General features: G+C 44.1%; 1 protein-coding gene across 1 annotated transcript; it reads right to left on the bottom strand.

Annotated features, from left to right (window-relative positions):
* Nucleotides 1–345: 345 nt before the first annotated feature.
* ier3 (immediate early response 3) lies at nt 346–1,341 on the bottom strand. The gene has a single exon (XM_055039472.1). It carries the CDS (start codon nt 1,284–1,286, stop codon nt 774–776), a length of 513 nt encoding a protein of 170 aa, XP_054895447.1. The 5' UTR covers nt 1,287–1,341; the 3' UTR covers nt 346–773.
* Nucleotides 1,342–17,366: the final 16,025 nt, after the last annotated feature.

Here is a 17,366-nt window from a genome sequence, read left to right on the forward strand (position 1 = left end):
ATAAGAACAGGTGGATTTATAGACGCTTCGCTTCATGAACTCAGATAAAAGTCTTATTTTTATTCCACACCAGAAAAAATCTCTTTGTCAGATTTACATTTTTTATTGTTAAGCTTCAGACTTTGATTCCATATTAACTTGTTGGAAACGTAACTTTTATTTAAATCTTTGAAAGTTTTTATACCATCAGTGTTTCAGGAACTGCAGATGGAAACAGGAATAATAACTGAAGCTGCAACAGATCATTATTGATCCTTTAAATAAGTCAAAGCTGCTGGATGCATCTGTTCATGTTTAAAACCTGAAAAACCAAAAAACTTTAGTAAAGAGGCAAAAAACAGGAAGTTCATTTCAAGATTTTTATTACAAAATAATAAATAGCAAATAAAATAAATAACCAAGTAAGACAAACGCAATATTAAGATCAACAGGCATGTTGTGTTCAGGCATGTCTGACAGTTTTCATGGTTTGTGGCTCAGTGCAGTCAGTCAGTCACTGATTCAGTTCAAGTTTTCTGGAGTTCAAGTTTCTGTTTCCTCTTGTTCACAGTTCTGTTATTCTCTCAGATTCTGTCTCTGTCCAGACGCTTCATCCTCCCTGCAGGGCGGGAGTCTGCTGGCTGGTGAAGCCTCCAGCCCGGCCGCGCAGGGCGCGCAGGCCGCGCAGGCAGCGCCGCTTCTCTCCAGAGCATCTCCGGTTCTCCTCCAGTTCGGCTCAGTTTTTCATCCCGTCAGCCGGATTCGGGCGGAGTAGCGGAACCAGTCCGGGAGACTCAGTTGTCGTTGCCCAGTGTGTGGTAGACCAGCAGGGCCACCATGCTCTTCCCTGCGCTCTGCTCGAAGCCGCTGGAGTCGCTCTGCTGCGCGGCCTCCTCGCAGCGGATCTGCGCGGCGCTCCGCTCCGACATCTGCCGGGCCTGCTGCTCGGCTGACTGGAAGCCGAAGCCCTGATAGTCGCTGATGGAGCCGTCAGCGCTCAGCGGCACGTCGACGCACGGCTCCTCGGTGTAGATCTGCCACAGCACCACCAGGCACAGGATGAGCAGCCAGCGCTTGGCCTGGCTGCGCTCCGGGGGCGGGAGGTGCATGCGGACCTTGGCAGGGTACATGACCCGGGTGCAGCGCTTCTTGGGCCGGATCGGCACGTAGGAGCGCACGGCGGTGGCCTGAGGCGGGATCCGCTCGAAGGTGAAGACCTCCGGCTGGGTGCTGCGGGTCGCCATGCCGGTGCTGAAGGCGAAGCTCTCCTGAACGGTCAGAGTGACGCTGTCGGACCGGGAATACATTCTCTCTGGTTCTGGTTTCTCTGGTTCTGTTGCGGGTTTCTGTCTGCGCTCGGAATCAGAAGGGTCTGCCTGAAAACTTCCAGGTTCAGTCTTATAAAGGATCCTCCTCCAGTTCCTCCTCCAGCAGCGCGTTTTGGCCCCGCCCGGATCTCAGCCTGTTGCTCAAATGAGGAAACACCAAAAAATGATCACATTCAATCCACCAGGCAGAGGAGCAGCTGAGTCACCACGGGGTGGGTCACATTATCTCACTGCAATGCCAAACATCCACACAAAGAAACCCACACAGAGAAACCCAGACAGGCATGAAACTGTTTAAAGCATTTCATTCACTGCAAATATTATTATTATTACATCTGTTGGAATAAATAGGACAGATGTTGGTCTGTAGACTAGATGTTGGTCTGTAGACTAGATGTTGGTCTGTAGACTAGATGTTGGTCTACAGACTAGATGTTGGTGTAGTTTATCGTCTATGTCTGTTTTTAGAATAATTTTCTCCCTTTATTTTGATCAGACATGTTTTACATGATATTCACCAGATTTAATAAAAGTGTCATCATCCAGATATTTACTGTAATCATCAGACTGGACAGTTTGTTATGGTCACATGTAAAAACTGGAAACTTCCTTCAAATCAACGTCAAAGTGTCTAAATGTCAAGTTCAGACACTCTGAGGGTTAAAGGACAAAAACATCATTTCTGTAAATAAATAATATATTAAAGCTGAAATATCAACACAAAAGCAAAATGATTCATTTTCAGTTTATTTATTAACACAAAGTATAAACTGAGTCTGACTGATTTCTCTCCACATGGACAAAATATCTTAATAATATGAAATATAAGACAGAGAATAAACTGAAACAGATTTAAACTTAAACTTTATTATTTAAGTCAGATAATAGCTACAGAATAACTGAAACTTTCTAAACATAAAGAAAAAACACATTTTGGTTCAAAATCATTCACTGTGAAATTTTTTTGAATATTTTCTATAAATACATTTTCTTTCCTCATGACGGATGTTGCTGGGGAAAGTTTTGAAAATTTTCCGCGCTGTGGTTTTGTGAACCAGCGGCCATTATGAAACCGGAGGATGTTGTGAAGTCAGAGGAGGAAATGTCTCCTCTCCTCTCCTCTCCTCTCCTCTCCTCTCCTCTCCTCTCCTCTCCTCTCCTCTCCTCTCCTCTCCTCTCCTCTCCTCTCCTCTCCTCTCCTCTCCTCTCCTCTCCTCTCCTCTCCTCTCCTCTCCTCTCCTCTCCTCTCCTCTCCTCTCCTCTCCTCTCCTCTCCTCTCCTCTCCTCTCCTCTCCTCTCCTCTCCTCTCCTCTCCTCTCCTCTCCTCTGCTGGAGAACGTTCTGCCCCCTAGTGGACAAAAGGTCCCAGTTAAAGGCCAGAATGTTCAGTTTTAGGACGTTTTGGGCCGAAGGATCAAATCAGGGTCGCATGGTTCCAGTAAAACCTTGTGGATCACTTTTGGACCGTTGAGCTGGTTACCTTACAAACCGAGCCAAACACAGCTCCGCGTCTTGACTGTAAGGTGTTTAATGAGGTTCTGTTGGGAGCCAAGTTCTGCTGCTGGGGACTGGTGCTGTGTGGAGGCGGGTCCTCGTCCCGCCTGAGCGGATCCATTGACGGGATGCCGGGTCAGCTTGGAGCCGGTCCTGGTTCTGCAGGAATGTGCAGGACGCCAAAATAAATTTAAAAAAAAACTGCAATTATGGAGCAATTTCTGGAACAATAGAGAAGAAACCTGGCAACAGAACCTGGTTCTGGTTCTGGTTCTGGTGAAAGGAGCAGGCTGCAGCCTGTCAGCCAGTCAGAGTCACAATAATCCAGTTATTTTACAGTAAACAGAGTCGGTGTGAGTGATTATGGGATGTAAACAGCAGCAGATCACTGTGTTCATTCATAAGCTCCCAGTTTCTATGCTGGTTCCACACAGATGACCTTCTGACCCTCTGACCTTCTGACCTGCAGTTCCTGCTGCATTCAGGCCAGTGACTGCAGATAGAATAACTGTCATTTTACGCATGTGGTTTCAGGTTTAAAGATGTTTTCTCAGCTGATAGTCTGAAAGACCATCTTTGACTAGAGACCAGAACTCCATCATCTGCTGTGGCTTAGAGTCATGTTCCCCTCCTGGCCTGTGGGGGCGCTGCACCAACAACCACTGAAGGAAACAACACTAAAACCTCTGAAGACGCTGAGAGCAACTTCCTGCTTCATGGAAACGGAGGCGTCAGATTGTAGCGTTTGGAGGATTTCTCTTTTGTCTTTAGCTGAAGACCAGGAGACATTTCTCCTGAAAGTTGTTTTTGTTGTCTTTACCCAGAATGCTTTGCGCTGCAGTCCACTTCCTGTTTTTGGAGCGTTATCCGGTCCGTTATGCTTTGAAACCAAACCAGCGTTCACTTCAACCAAACTGAGTCCGAGGTTTGGAGGTGGATCAGAGTCCAGTTTCACAGACTCACAGACCGGTTATCGCCACCTGCTGGACAGGAGGTCAGTTGAAACGTTGAATTCGTTGATAAAGTTTTAAATCTTCAAACTGATGCAATCTGTGTTTTCAGGATTAAAAATTCAGTTTACTGTAAAGTTGAAGCTGCAACTTGTTTATGGTTCTTTAAAAGGTCAGAATGATTCGGACCTGAGTCTGTTTGGACCTTCCAGAACCGGGTTCAGGTTTTGGTTTGACTTTCCTCCAGACTCAGATTCTTGTAAACAGGCCGTTAATCTGTTTACATCAGCTCTGTGCTGAAGATAAGCAGTTCTGTGTAGGAGCATTAATAGCTCTACAGGTTCTGTTTATCTGGGTTCCATCGGTGGTTCTGATCCTAATCTCTGCCTCAAGTCTTTTTTCAGCCTGAGTTCCAGAAACTGCTGAGCTCGTCTGTCTGTCTGCAGGAGTCCAGCTGCCTGAACCAACAGCAGGTTCTTTGTTCGATGACATTTCCTCTAAAGTCTGGGACGAGATCCAGCAGGAGACCCGGTTCTGTCAGCCGGTTCTGTCAGCCGGTTCTGCCAGCCGGTTCTCACCAGCTCGTCTCGTTCAGCAGCGGAAAGTTTCTGATAAAATCTGTGAGACTCCTTCCTTCAGTTTGATTCTTTTAACAGATGATAATAAGGAACCGTTTGTTTTGTTTCTTTTCCGGGTTTTTCCCTCTCAGCTTTAGTGGATCCACCAGAACCAGAACCTCTTACTGGAAACATGAAGAGCTGCCATTTATTTATAACTTTGTCTGAATTCAACAGAAGATAAAGACGAATCCAGTTCAGTCCGTGATGCATCAGAACCAGAGTCAGGCTCGTCGTTTTGGATTTGAAACAAAAACTTTTTCAAACCAACAAAAAAATTCTGATGCTTAGATTTTTTTACTTTCTTTTCTATAAAGGAAATAGGAAATAAATTATTTCCAAACTGTTTTTTTCAGATTCTGTCTGGTAACAATCAGCTCAGTGTTTGGGCCTAAAGACGCTTCATCTGGACCCGGCAGAACCCGGCCATGTTGGACCGGGCCAGCCGGGTTCCCAGCAGAACCAGAACCAGAACACAGCTTCCTGATTGAAGTTCTGATTATTTACTGCCTCATATTCCATGTTCATCTGCAGTTTTTATGCTAATATGATGAAAACATTCTCATGTTGTTGAAGTGATTCTTAAATTGCAGATTGAACTTTTATTGACTAAAAATTCAGCTGTTTATGCCTGAAATATGAATTTAAATCCTTCAGTTTTCTCATCTGTAAAGTTAAAGTCTTTTCCTTCGTCTTTCTGCCTCCTGATGGTTTCAGACGTTTCTTCAGCAGAACTTCAGAGAAATGAATCCAACAGGAAAGTTTTCTAACTAGTATGTTCATGAAAACTCGAAGCAACAATAATTATTCATCTCCCTGAATTTTCAGCTTCCAAGAGTTTCTGCTCTGAGATGATTTCATCACTTTCTGCTGAAACCTGCACCTTCCCTCAGTTCCAGTTAGGACATGCAGGCTGATGTGAAACTTTCTGGATGCTTTAAATACCTAAAGCTCTGTTTCTTTTGTCTCTGAGTGAAAGCAGAAAGAATCAGAAGCATCTGAACTATTCCAGGCCTGCAGGAAACAAACTGGTTCTGGTCCTGGTTCTGGTTCTGGTTCTGGTTCTGGACGTCCTCCTGAGTGGTCAGCAGGACATTAGCTGACAGACACATTCAGCTGCAGCTGGAATCAGACATGAATGCAGCAGTCAGACAAAACTGTTAACAGATTTTATCAGGCTGAAACAGAAAGAGAGAGCAACGCTGAAAACCACCAGGAAGGCTGAAGGAATGCTGAACTTCTGATTGGTTCATCTGCGGTTTGGAGACTTTTCTAATTAATTTCAGGATTCCAGTAAAGACGGAAGCAGGGATGAAAGAAGCTGATTACTTTTTATGGCGGGTCTGTTAGTCACATCCAGGCCTGATCAAACAGACGCCACTCAGCGCGCTCTGACATTCCACAGCAGCATGAAGAGAATCTGCTGTGTATCGACATGATGACTGAGCACATTGATGAAACATTGAATTACCTGAGAAACACCTGCAGAGCCTCCCAGAACCTGAACATGTGCAGACAAAGAGCAGAACTGCAACCAGCCTGGACCCACAGCCAGGGGTTCCCTGATCCATCAGGAAACAGAAGATCAAACTCTGATCGATCAGGGAACTGATGATCGATCAGACTCACCGCCTGGCAGGAACTGATTTACAAACAGCATCAAACATTCATCAGATCGGTGGAATCAGATCAACTCATCCTGAAGTTTTTACAGTTTATCTGATTTTCCAAAGATCCAAAAAAACATTTTTTTTTCCAACTTAAATTTTAGTGTCAAATTAAACTGCTGGACTTTTTCTTGTTGTTCAGAAATCCTCTTCCAGTAAAAGTCGTGTTTCGTTTGGCTCAATAGAGATTAAAATCCAAAGTCAGCTGTACAGAATAAACTCAGTGAATCTCTATCTTAAAATCCCCAGAGAGGCGAAAACATGAATCCAACACGCAGTGACAAAACTCACCAGCAGGGGGCCGTCAGTTTCTGTTTATAACATTTACATTGTTCATTGTTGTTATTTTCTTTGTTTTTAGGTTCTGATGGTTTTGGAGTTGTGATCATATTAAAACTTTTCATTATCTAATAAATGACATCAGACAGAGAGCCGCTGGGAGGTCAGAGGTCAGACTGGAGGTCACGTCAGGGTTCTCTGGTTTCCTCCAGGATCCGACTTCAGACCGGAAAATCTTGTCTTTCCGTCTGGAGCTCAGAGGTTTTTCCATCCTGACTGTAAACCAGAATCTGTTTCCTGCAGAGCAGAGAAATGTTTTCCTGATGCAACTGTTGAGGTCATGCGACCCGGTCCGGGTTCTGCCGGCTCCAGCTGGCAGTCCGGCCATGTGATGTGGGTCAGGCTGATGAAAGGAACCGCTACTGGAGCCCGGCCATGTGAACGGGCCTACGTGCAGAACGGCCCCAGCTCAGTCCTGGTTCAGCCCCCGGTTCTGGCCCCGGTTCTGGACCCGGTTCTGGTCCCGCCCACAGCCGGGTCACATGCTGGTTCCAGCTCATCCGATCCATCCATGCTGCTGCCGCCTCATTTATTTTTGACTGTGATGTGAAGAGAGACGGTTCTGTCGGCTCCAGAACCGAGCCGCCTGGACTTTATTCCAGTTTTCTCTGAATTCTGACCCGATTAGAGAGGAACTAAATCTGAGCTGAAGGGAGTCAGCGTCTGACTGGTTAACGACGTTTTACAGAAACAACCAGATGTTTCTGATTCTGACCTGCAGGAAGTGATGTCACTGCGTTTCTTCCTGAAAGTCTCATCAACCAAAACCTGAAACAGGAAGTGACTTCAGCTCATTTCCTGTTTCACAAACCGTTTATAGTCAGTCTAATCTGGGTCAAGTTTAATTATCGAGTTTAAAGTGATTATTGGTTATCATTTATAAACAGATTAAACTCAGCTGATTATACACTGAAAAAACAGAACAGCTGATTCAACTTAGATTTATTTAATTCATCAGAAGATTATCAAGTTTAATTAAAATAAGTTTGACAAACTTCATTAAATCACTTCTGACCAATTAGCATCTTTTAAAGTTGGGGCTGCATTATGTATTTCAGTGTAACTATGGTAACGGATCCATGAAACTACAAAGATTTTTCTTTATTTATTATTTACAAAAGTGAACTTATTCCTTTAAATCTTGAATTTTGATGTTAACCAGATTCATTTTGTGATTTATTTCTGTTAAAATCATTAAATCAAATTTGACGACGTCCTAAAGCTCAATGAACAGATTTAAAAATTGATGCATTAAGATGGAAGGAGCCAGAGGTCAGCGGCTCCATGTGACCTCTTGGGGGTCACACGGAGCCGCTGAGTTCGCTCACGCCTTGGGCCGGCTCTGAACCCAGCAGTTTAATTATTAACACAGTTTAATGGAGAAAAAATGAAGAATTTAATAAGAGAATTTAAAATATGCAGAGAAGAATAAAAAAAAACTGAATAAAGATCCAGGTAAACTTGACCTCAGGTTCTCTGATTCCTGTTTCTGATCTGAAAAGCAACTTTTGGTCCAAATTGAAACAAATATAATAAAAATCCAGTTTTGTGATCAGTTATTTGAATCTTTGTCTTTAAATCCTGGTTTTTCTGCTCTGTGTTTGAACTGCTGGACATTAAAGGGTTAAACGTGCTGAACGTGATCAGACCGTCTCCTCCTCTCCGGTTCCGGTTCTGGTTCTGGTTCTGAGGCTGTCCCGGCAGTTTCTGTTGTTTTTCCCAGCTAATCTGAGCTGTGAGTAAAATCCTCCAGCTGAGTGACGTCAGAACCTCGGACCCGGCCACACACACACACACACACACACACACACACACACACACACACACACACACACACACACACACACACACACACGGCCCCTTTCAGCCTGAACACACACATTCCTGCTCCTGTTTCTCCTGCTTCCTGTAACTGTGGCCCGCGGGACGGGAAGCCCAGAGGTCACAGAGGTCGTCGGCTTCAGGGGAACGAACCTGATGTGACACTTCATGACCAGAAAACCGGGATGTGAGGCAACGAGCCGCCGACCTCCAGAACCGACTGACCCATAAAACGTTTCTGATGAGTCAAAATAGAAAGTTGATGATTTATTGTTTTTCAGAAACGTTTCTCCTGATGACGCTCAGTTCAGCTTTTACTGAATAAAACACAAATAATCTAAAACTAGTTTCATTTCATAAAAAATAAGTTCCAGTTTCAGCGGTTTAGTGTTCAGGTGTCGGTCCGACTGAGGCTGAGGAATAAGAGAAGGTGGTTCTGATCAAATGTCCGTCAGAACCAGAACCTGCAGGTCCGGGCTGCAGCTGCTGGAGATTTTCTGCTGTTTGAGCTTCGCTGGGTTTTTGCCATATAATTACGTTTTGCAGAGTTTTTGTGTTCGGAGCTGAAGTCACAGGGAACAGTCAAAGTTTACTGGAAGCAGCAGAGAAATAAAAACCAACGTTTGCTTCCATCCACAGTGGAAACAGGATTCGGAACCGGTCCAGAACCGGTCCAGAACCGGTCCAGAACCTCTGAGTCGGCCTGCAGAGCCACATTATTTCATTTCTTTATGATATCTCATAAAAATGATTCATTTTCATAATTTTTTAAGAATAAAAGTCTGAAGTTTAACCCGTTGTCTACAAAACGGATCAAACTCTTTCAGACTGGATGTGAACGTTACCGACTGCAATATTTTATTCAACTATTTGCTTAAAGCTTCTTGGTTCCTGGAAGAAAAAGGAATCAGATGAAATGGGGACAATTTAAATTATATAAAAAAAATAAAACATGAAATGCAAAAGAAAACAAATTAGTAAAGCAAACATTTCAATAATAATAAAACAAACTGTAAATATAAATCTGTTTGGTCCAGTCAGCTGATGCTCCACATTCCAGACGTGTTCAGATCTTTTCTCTGCTTCCGCTGAGGATTCATCACTTCACTGTGTTTAGTTGGCCTGAGAGGGACGGACCAGGGATTAGGATTAGGGTTAGGATTAGGGTTAGGGTTAGGGTTAGGATTAGGGTTAGGGTTGAGTCACCGCTGCAGATCACAGGCCCACAGAACCAAGAGGAAAGAAACAGGACGGTTCTGGAGCAACGGATGGCTCGGTGCAAAGGAGACGAGGAGACTAGGAGGTGAGGAGACGAGGGGACAAGGAGGTGAGGAGGTGAGGAGACGAGGAGATGAGGAGACGAGGGGACGAGGGGACGAGGGGACACGTTGGGTTTCGATGGTTGAATCACCAACTGATGATTCGTCTTCTGTTCCCAGCAGCAGCTCCACTGATGATGAAGTTTTTCTGCTGGAAGATGAATGAGACATTTTCTGTGTTATTTAGTTTATTGCATAAATAAACTAAAACCTTTAGATGACTAAATATCATCTAAAGCCGCTGATTACATGATACAAAGTTAGATAAATATGTGAAGAATTTACTTCTAAATCTTTGAGGATATTTTTAAACTTGAATTTCTAATTTTTTTGTCTTATAATTAGATGATGCTGCACAGAGGTTCAGCTGGGAAAAAAAGGTTCTGGGCTCGATTCCCGGCCCGGTGTCTTTCTGCACGTCCTCTCCGGGTTCTCCGGGTTCTCCAGCCCGCAGTCCAAAAACAGGACTGTTGGGATGACTCGTCTCTCTAAAGTCTCCCTAATCCACACAGCGACAGACTGGAGACCGCTCAGGTGACCCCACCGCTCAGGTGACCCCACCGCTCAGGTGACCCCACCGCTCAGGTGACCCCACCGCTCAGGTGACCCCACTGGGGACAGATGGCTGTTATTAGATGAAATGGTAATAAATTTGCTGTAAATGTAATAACTCCTGATGAATATAAATGTGGTGAATGTCAGTAATATTTAAGCTCATTATTTTATTTATGAATCAGAAGAATCATCTGTCACTCTTTAGTGGAAAAACATTGATTTATTTAAAACTAACACTGTTCATACATGCGATGCAACAATAATATTATAAAACACTTTAATCTTCAGAAATGTAAACCAGGAGTTTCTGCAGTTTGAGTGAAGATAAATCTGAACATCATCATCATATGATGAGTCTGAATCAGAGATGCTGAGCTCAGGGTTCTGTGTTTCCTGCTGCGTCTCGCTGCACAAGCTGCTGCTGATGTTCCTCCGTTCTGTCCGCCGCCTCCGGCTCTCCTGTCCACATCGGCCTCCTGAGGACGGCGTGTGGCCGGATCCGAACAGCGACTCTGCAGCGCTGCAGCAACAGAGGCAGAGAATCAACTCATGAAACATGGAGAAGTTGCAAGAATCAGACGAACGATTCATCAAACCTGCAGAGGAAACACATTTACTCTGACCGCAACGTTTCAGTTCTTATCCATGAATCTCTGGTTTGCAGACAGATTTTATTTACTGACTAAAAACTTTGTTTATTATAAAAGTTACTGATAATTAAAGAGCTGAAATGACTCAGTTTTTCTGTCAGACAGCAGTGTGTGTGTCTGTGTGTGTGTGTGTGTGTGTGTGTGTGTGTGTGTGTGTGGGTGGTGTGTGTCTGTGGGTGTGTGTGTGTGTGTGTGTGTGTGTGTGTGTGTGTGTGTGTGTCTGGGGGTGTGTGTGTGTGTGTGTGTGTCTGGGGGTGTGTGTGTGTGTGTGTGTGTGTGTGTGTGTCTGGGGGTGTGTGTGTGTGTGTGTGTGTGTGTGTGTGTGTGTGTGTGTGTGTGTGTGTGTGTTAAGAAACTGGGACAGACGGGGAGACAGAGGACATGTCCCAGAGGACAGATGGGACCTATTGGACGGATCAGGACGAGCTGCGGCTCTGGACCCTCATGGAAAAGCTTTGAGATGTTTTCCCAGAATTCCAGGTTGTTTCAGATTTACAGCTTCAGAACAACCAGACTCTGAATCCAGACTCTGAATCCAGTCTGATCCTCAGTGGATCCCAAATGATCCCAGATGATCAGAGTCACAATAAGACTGAACTCAGCCAGTGTTTCATGTCTTCATGGTCGAGATGAAATCAGACAAACATTTTCCCTCCTTGCTCTCGTGACGACTCGCCGTGTTTCCATCCCGTCTCCTCAGGCTTCACCACAAAGACTCATGGAAACTTCTGGAACGTTTTCAGCTGCTTCTCTTTCTGCACGCAACCAGAAAACGACACCAAACAGCCGAAGATGAGGAGGAGGAGGAGGAGGACACGCCCAGAGCTGCAGGAGACAGGAGGAGGACAGGAGGAGGACACGCCCAGAGCTGCAGGAGACAGGAGGAGGACAGGACAAATCAGAACCAGGGAAAGAAGCAGAGAGAGGAGATTTAATTTGGATCCGACTCTTTGGATCCATTGTGGTTCTGCTCTGCGGTTTATTCATCTGTACCCTCAGTCAGTGAATGCATCGCGACAGACTCTATCAGTCAGTGAATGCATCGCGACAGACTCTGTCAGTCAGTGAATGCATCGCGACAGACTGTCAGTCAGTGAATGCATCGCGACAGACTCCGTCAGTCAGTGAATGCATCACGACAGACTCTGTCAGTCAGTGAATGCATCGCGACAGACTCTGTCAGTCAGTGAATGCATCGCGACAGACTCTGTCAGTCAGTGAATGCATCGCGACAGACTCTGTCAGTCAGTGAATGCATCGCGACAGACTGTCAGTCAGTGAATGCATCGCGACAGACTGTCAGTCAGTGAATGCATCACGACAGACTCTGTCAGTCAGTGAATGCATCGCGACAGACTCTGTCAGTCAGTGAATGCATCGCGACAGACTCTGTCAGTCAGTGAATGCATCGCGACAGACTGTCAGTCAGTGAATGCATCGCGACAGACTCTGTCAGTCAGTGAATGCATCGCGACAGACTCTGTCAGTCAGTGAATGCATCGCGACAGACTCTGTCAGTCAGTGAATGCATCATGGAGTTTCGTCTGGATTTGTTCTGATTACAGAAACATGAGCTGAACTTTTCTTCCTTCCTCCATTGTTCAGTAAATCTGCTTCTTGTGTGTTGAACGTCATCTGGTTCCGGTTCTGCGTTTCCAGCTGAAGGTCATGTTCTGTTCTCAGTACCTCGACGGTCCGGTTTCACGTCCAGCTTTGTGTCTCCTTTTGTCTGCAGATGGAGGCGTGAAGCTCCTCAATCCCTGAAGAAAGAAACAGAATCATTTACGTTCATGACGCCAGAACCAAACGCTCCGCTATTAATAACTCAGTCAGAACCAAACGCTCTGCAGAGTTTCTGCATCGCTGTCATTTTCTGAATACTTTTGTCTGAAGTCACTGAAGGACGAACGTCATCCAGGCTGAAACTTAAACTTTATCATCATTTAATGTGCTGCTGATGAAAGTGGCAATGAGAACAAATTATTTCTCCTTTTTAGGAAACTGCTTGACTGCATGGCAATAATAATAACTCTTAGTATTTATTGAAATCATCAAATATTTCATCAGTGCATTTTGGTCAGACAGAAATAATTTTTAACATATTATAAATGATGGGCTGGAAATGATATATTCAGTGTTTCAGTTATAGATTTAAATATGGAAAAAACTGAAATTGCTCAAACCAACATGAATGGAAACTGATCATATTTGCTTTAAATTCACTTTATTACTTTTCTTCTTTTGCTTTAATTTGTAAATAACTTTATTATTTTATTACATTTTGCTCTATAAACTCAAACTGCAATGCTGAGTTCAGGGTCGGGTTCTTCAGAACCCAAACGAGACGGTCAGCCGGTTCAGGGGTCGGAGGCGAATCTAAAGCTGCAGGACGGAGATGAAGTTCTGGGTTCTGGTTCTGATTCTGAGTTCTGGGTTCTGGTTCTGATAGACTCCTGACTCTTGTTCATCAGCTCATTTAGCTTCTTTCTCTTCTGACTTTTAGTTTATGTGGATTCTGAGGTTCTGGACCGGGTTCTGACTGAAACTCTGTCAGTTTTCAAATCGGACCTGGACTGTCAGCTTCTGTCCTTCTGCAACACGACCGACCAGAACCTTTTCCCTCTGGACCAGCAGCCAGGTTTTGCTTTTACCTGACAAATGTAAGTAAAGTTTGTTCAGAACCCGGACCGGGTCCAATGAGCAGGAAATCTATTTCTGAAATGATGAAACTGGGAAGGTCATCATTCCATCATGGCAGCTTTTCTGCGCGTGCGGCTCGCCGGCCTCCGGTGATCCTTCGCCAGGCTGGCAGGAAAAGGTTTGTCCTCTCAGCCTGTTGCAGCTCAAACATCAATGATCTGAGCTGCAATCAGAAGAATTAGAGTCTGAGGAAATGAGGGAGTTTCCAGTGAGGCGTTTGGATTCACCAGATCACTGCAGATCAGGAATCAATCGGGGATCATTCGGGGATCGGTCGGGGATCATTCGGGGATCATTCGGGGATTGGTTGGGGATCGGTCGGGGATGATTCGGGGATCTGTTGGGGATAATTCAGGGATCAGTCGGGATCATTTGGGGATCGGTTGGGGATTGGTCGGGGATCATTCAGGGATCGGTTGGGGATAATTTGGGGATCGGTCGGGGATCATTTGGGATAATTCGGGGATCTGTCGGGGATCATTCGGGGATCATTCAGGGATCGGTCGGGGATCGATGTAAAACTGCAGCAGAATCTCAGCTCAACAACCAGGGAGAAAAAGACACTGCAGGTTGTTTTATGACACCAGGAATTGTTTTATATGAGAAAAACTTTAAAAAGTCTGCAGGTTCTACTGGTTCTGGTGATTCTGGTGGTTCTGGTACCAGGAAAACAAACTGGGACTGGAAGGTACTGCAGGTCTGAGTCAGCAGGACTTGGCATTAAGTTAACATGAGGTTTCATGTAATGAAACATTTTATATGATGAAATGAATGAATTGAGACGTTCATGTTGCTCACTGCTTTATTGCTATAAAAAGATTCAAATTCTGCATATTTTATATAAAAAGATTTAAATCAGAAATGATCAGTTTTTATAATTAAGCTCACAATAAATCAGTAACTCCTTTTTATTCCTCACAGATACATTTAAAGGAATCGTCTTTTGTTTTTAGATTTTTGTTTTTAGTTTTAAATTTTTTGTTTATAGTTTTTTGTTTTTGTTTTTTGTCGTTGCTCAGTGAAATGAAGACAAAAATATCTTCTGTTATGATTAAATATTGAAACAGATTATTGGGCTTCGAGTCGCTGCAGCTTCAGGATAAACCTGCGGATTAAAGTTTCAGTCTCTGTTTAATGAGCTCTTAATGCAGTGAGCTGGATGACCTTTGACCTCCACACCCTCTTCATGCAGCTCTGCTTTGTCTGCCTCCATCTAATCCTCCTCAGAAACATAGAAACACAGAAACACAGAAACACGACCGCTGCCGTGCAAACACCTCATTATTGGCGCCATGGGTGGTGTGTGTGTGTGTGTGTGTGTGTGTGTGTGTGTGTGTGTGTGTGTGTGTGTGTGTGTGTGTGTGTGTGTGTGTGTGTGTCTGTGTGTGTGAGGAGGACAAACAGACAGTAACCCAGACAGATGAACTGCTGCTCTCCACCCTCAGCCTGCAGCCTGAGCAGAAGAGAAAACTCAGATATGAAAATGACTGACTGTCCCTGAAGGCATCGTGGGCTGAACTCTGGTTCTGCTGCTGGCCCGGTTCAGAAAAGGTTTTCCTTCTGGTGATGATTGGATTGTGGTTCTGCTCTAATTGGATACATCTTTCCATGAAGGATTCCTGACATTTATTAAGATTTGACTCCATAACGACTTCAGTTCATCTTTTAATGAAGCAGTGAAAACATCCTGAGGTAAAACCCGAGCAGATGGAAACATCTCAGGCTCACCTTTGACCTCTTCTGGCAGAGGTCAAAGGTTCAGTGGACTTTCACTGTTTACAAACACAATAAATTATTAATAAAATATTCATCAGATGAATCCAGTTGGAGTTTCTCTTAGAGAAAAAAAAGATCCATTAAAATCCAGGAGTTAACAGGAAACAGAGGCAGCAGTGAGACCAGGTTCTGGTCAGAGGTTCTGGTCAGAGGTTCTGATCAGAGGTTCTGGTGACAGAGGGATGAGTCACAAAGTTTCCCCTCTGACCCTCACGTCGTCAGAGAGTCTTACGGGGAAAGTTCTGCTCAGCGCTGATGCAACATGATGAGGCGTCGGCTCTGCAGAGTGTGTGTGTGTGTGTGTGTGTGTGTGTGTGTGTGTGTGTGTGTGTGTGTGGTGTGTGCGTGTGTGTGTGTGTGTGTGTGTGTGTGTGTGTGTGTGTGTGTGTGTGTGTGTGTGTGTGTGTGTGTGTGTGTGTGTGATCACAAAGGAAGTGGGGAATGTCCAGCAAAGACAAAAAGACAATGTCCCTTAACTCCCCTCACACACACACACACACACACACACACACACACACACACACACACACTAAAACATCTGCAGGTAATAAAACTGATCTTCTGAGTTTTTCCATCTCCTGCTTTTTTATCAGACACTGAAGGTCAAACAGTTTGAAATATTTAATTACATTTTTGGTTTATTTTTAAAGCCTAATAAAATTTTCCTCACCTCAAACTAAATGTTTTGTTCATGAAATCATAAGACTGATTGAACATTCATTTAAACTAAGAACCATTTCCTCCTCTGACCTTTGACCTTCTCCAGAAAATCAGACAGATTTGAACCAAAATGCACCAGAAACAAATTCACAATCTGTGTTTTAACTTTGAGCCAAAATGTCGACTGAAACATGAACCAGATGCTTAAACACATCAAGAATATAAAGAATCTTCTTTCCTTTTCCTTTGGCTGCACTTTTCTTCCCGTTACAAACCGTTCCTGAGTTTTTCCTGCTTTTGTAATAAATCAGAAGCTTTGATGCATAACGACACATAATGAGGGTTAATTAAAGTAAAGGGAGGATCCGCCCCGAACACATCCAGCTTTAGAAACGTTCTGCACCGTTTAACCTCCAATTATTCTTATTTTGGAAAGAACCTGGGATGACTGAGCTGCTCTGGCTGTCATTACTGTGGTAACTGCAGTACAGATACAGCCTGAGGCAGGTGAAGCAGATTCAGGTGTTCATCACCTGCCAAACACAGAACCAAAGTCCTCAACAGTTTGGAAAGAGAATCATTGGAGACGGAAACCAACACAACGCCGAGGCGTCATCATGTTATGATGTTTAATATCAGTCAGTAAATATTTTATTCATCTGAATATTTGCATCATGTTTTCTGGAGGAAATCCCACCAGCTGCGTCAGACCTGCAGCATTCCTGAATTCCTGCTGCCATCCCACGCAGAGGAATCCTGGAAAATATGAAAATCAGCAGAACTTCAACAAAAGCCTTCAGTCCAACATGCAAACAGGGCAGAAAGTTAATATCTGTGTTTTTCTCCTTCAGGCTCCGGAGTCAAAGGAAAACTCCGTCACGCCATCAGAAACTTGGTTTTCCCAGCAGATTTTCCCTGAGATGCAGATTCTTCAGTAAATTCCCCTAAAATATTTTAAATATTTTATTTCCAACTCGGTGATTCCTGAAGAGCTGAGTGGAAAATAACTTTGTTCAGGAAACTTTCAGAGCGACTGAAGAACAACAAAGAGGAAGATTTTAAATGGAAACGTCTGGCTGCTGATTAAAACTGGCTGGTTTCAGCAAAACGGCCTAGTCCATACAAACAGCTCTGTTTCTCTGAAACTTGTTGTTTCATCCTTATTCGGATTTTATGTGACAAAACAATTTAGAATCATGCAGAGTTGATTCATCGTTTCCTTACTAACTTACTGATAAGTTTTCAACAATCCCCCTTTACTCTGATGAAGGAAATAAAATCCAGACCAGCTCCGAACACGTTAATAACGGAAAATAATTGCTGATGCATGATGAGGAAGAAGGAAGTGAGTCTGCATTAATTTATGATAAACAAATCCAGACGGAGCCGTTCGGACCAGCTGGTGAACCAACAGACCAGATCAAATCGGATCAGAACAGATCAGAACAGATCGGATCAGATTGGATCAGAACAGATCGGCTCAAATCGGATCAGAACAGATCGGATCAAAT

The sequence above is a fragment of the Poeciliopsis prolifica genome, unplaced genomic scaffold (genome assembly GCF_027474105.1).
Source record: "Poeciliopsis prolifica strain line A6 unplaced genomic scaffold, Auburn_PproV2 SCAFFOLD014, whole genome shotgun sequence".
NCBI lineage: Eukaryota > Metazoa > Chordata > Actinopteri > Cyprinodontiformes > Poeciliidae > Poeciliopsis > Poeciliopsis prolifica.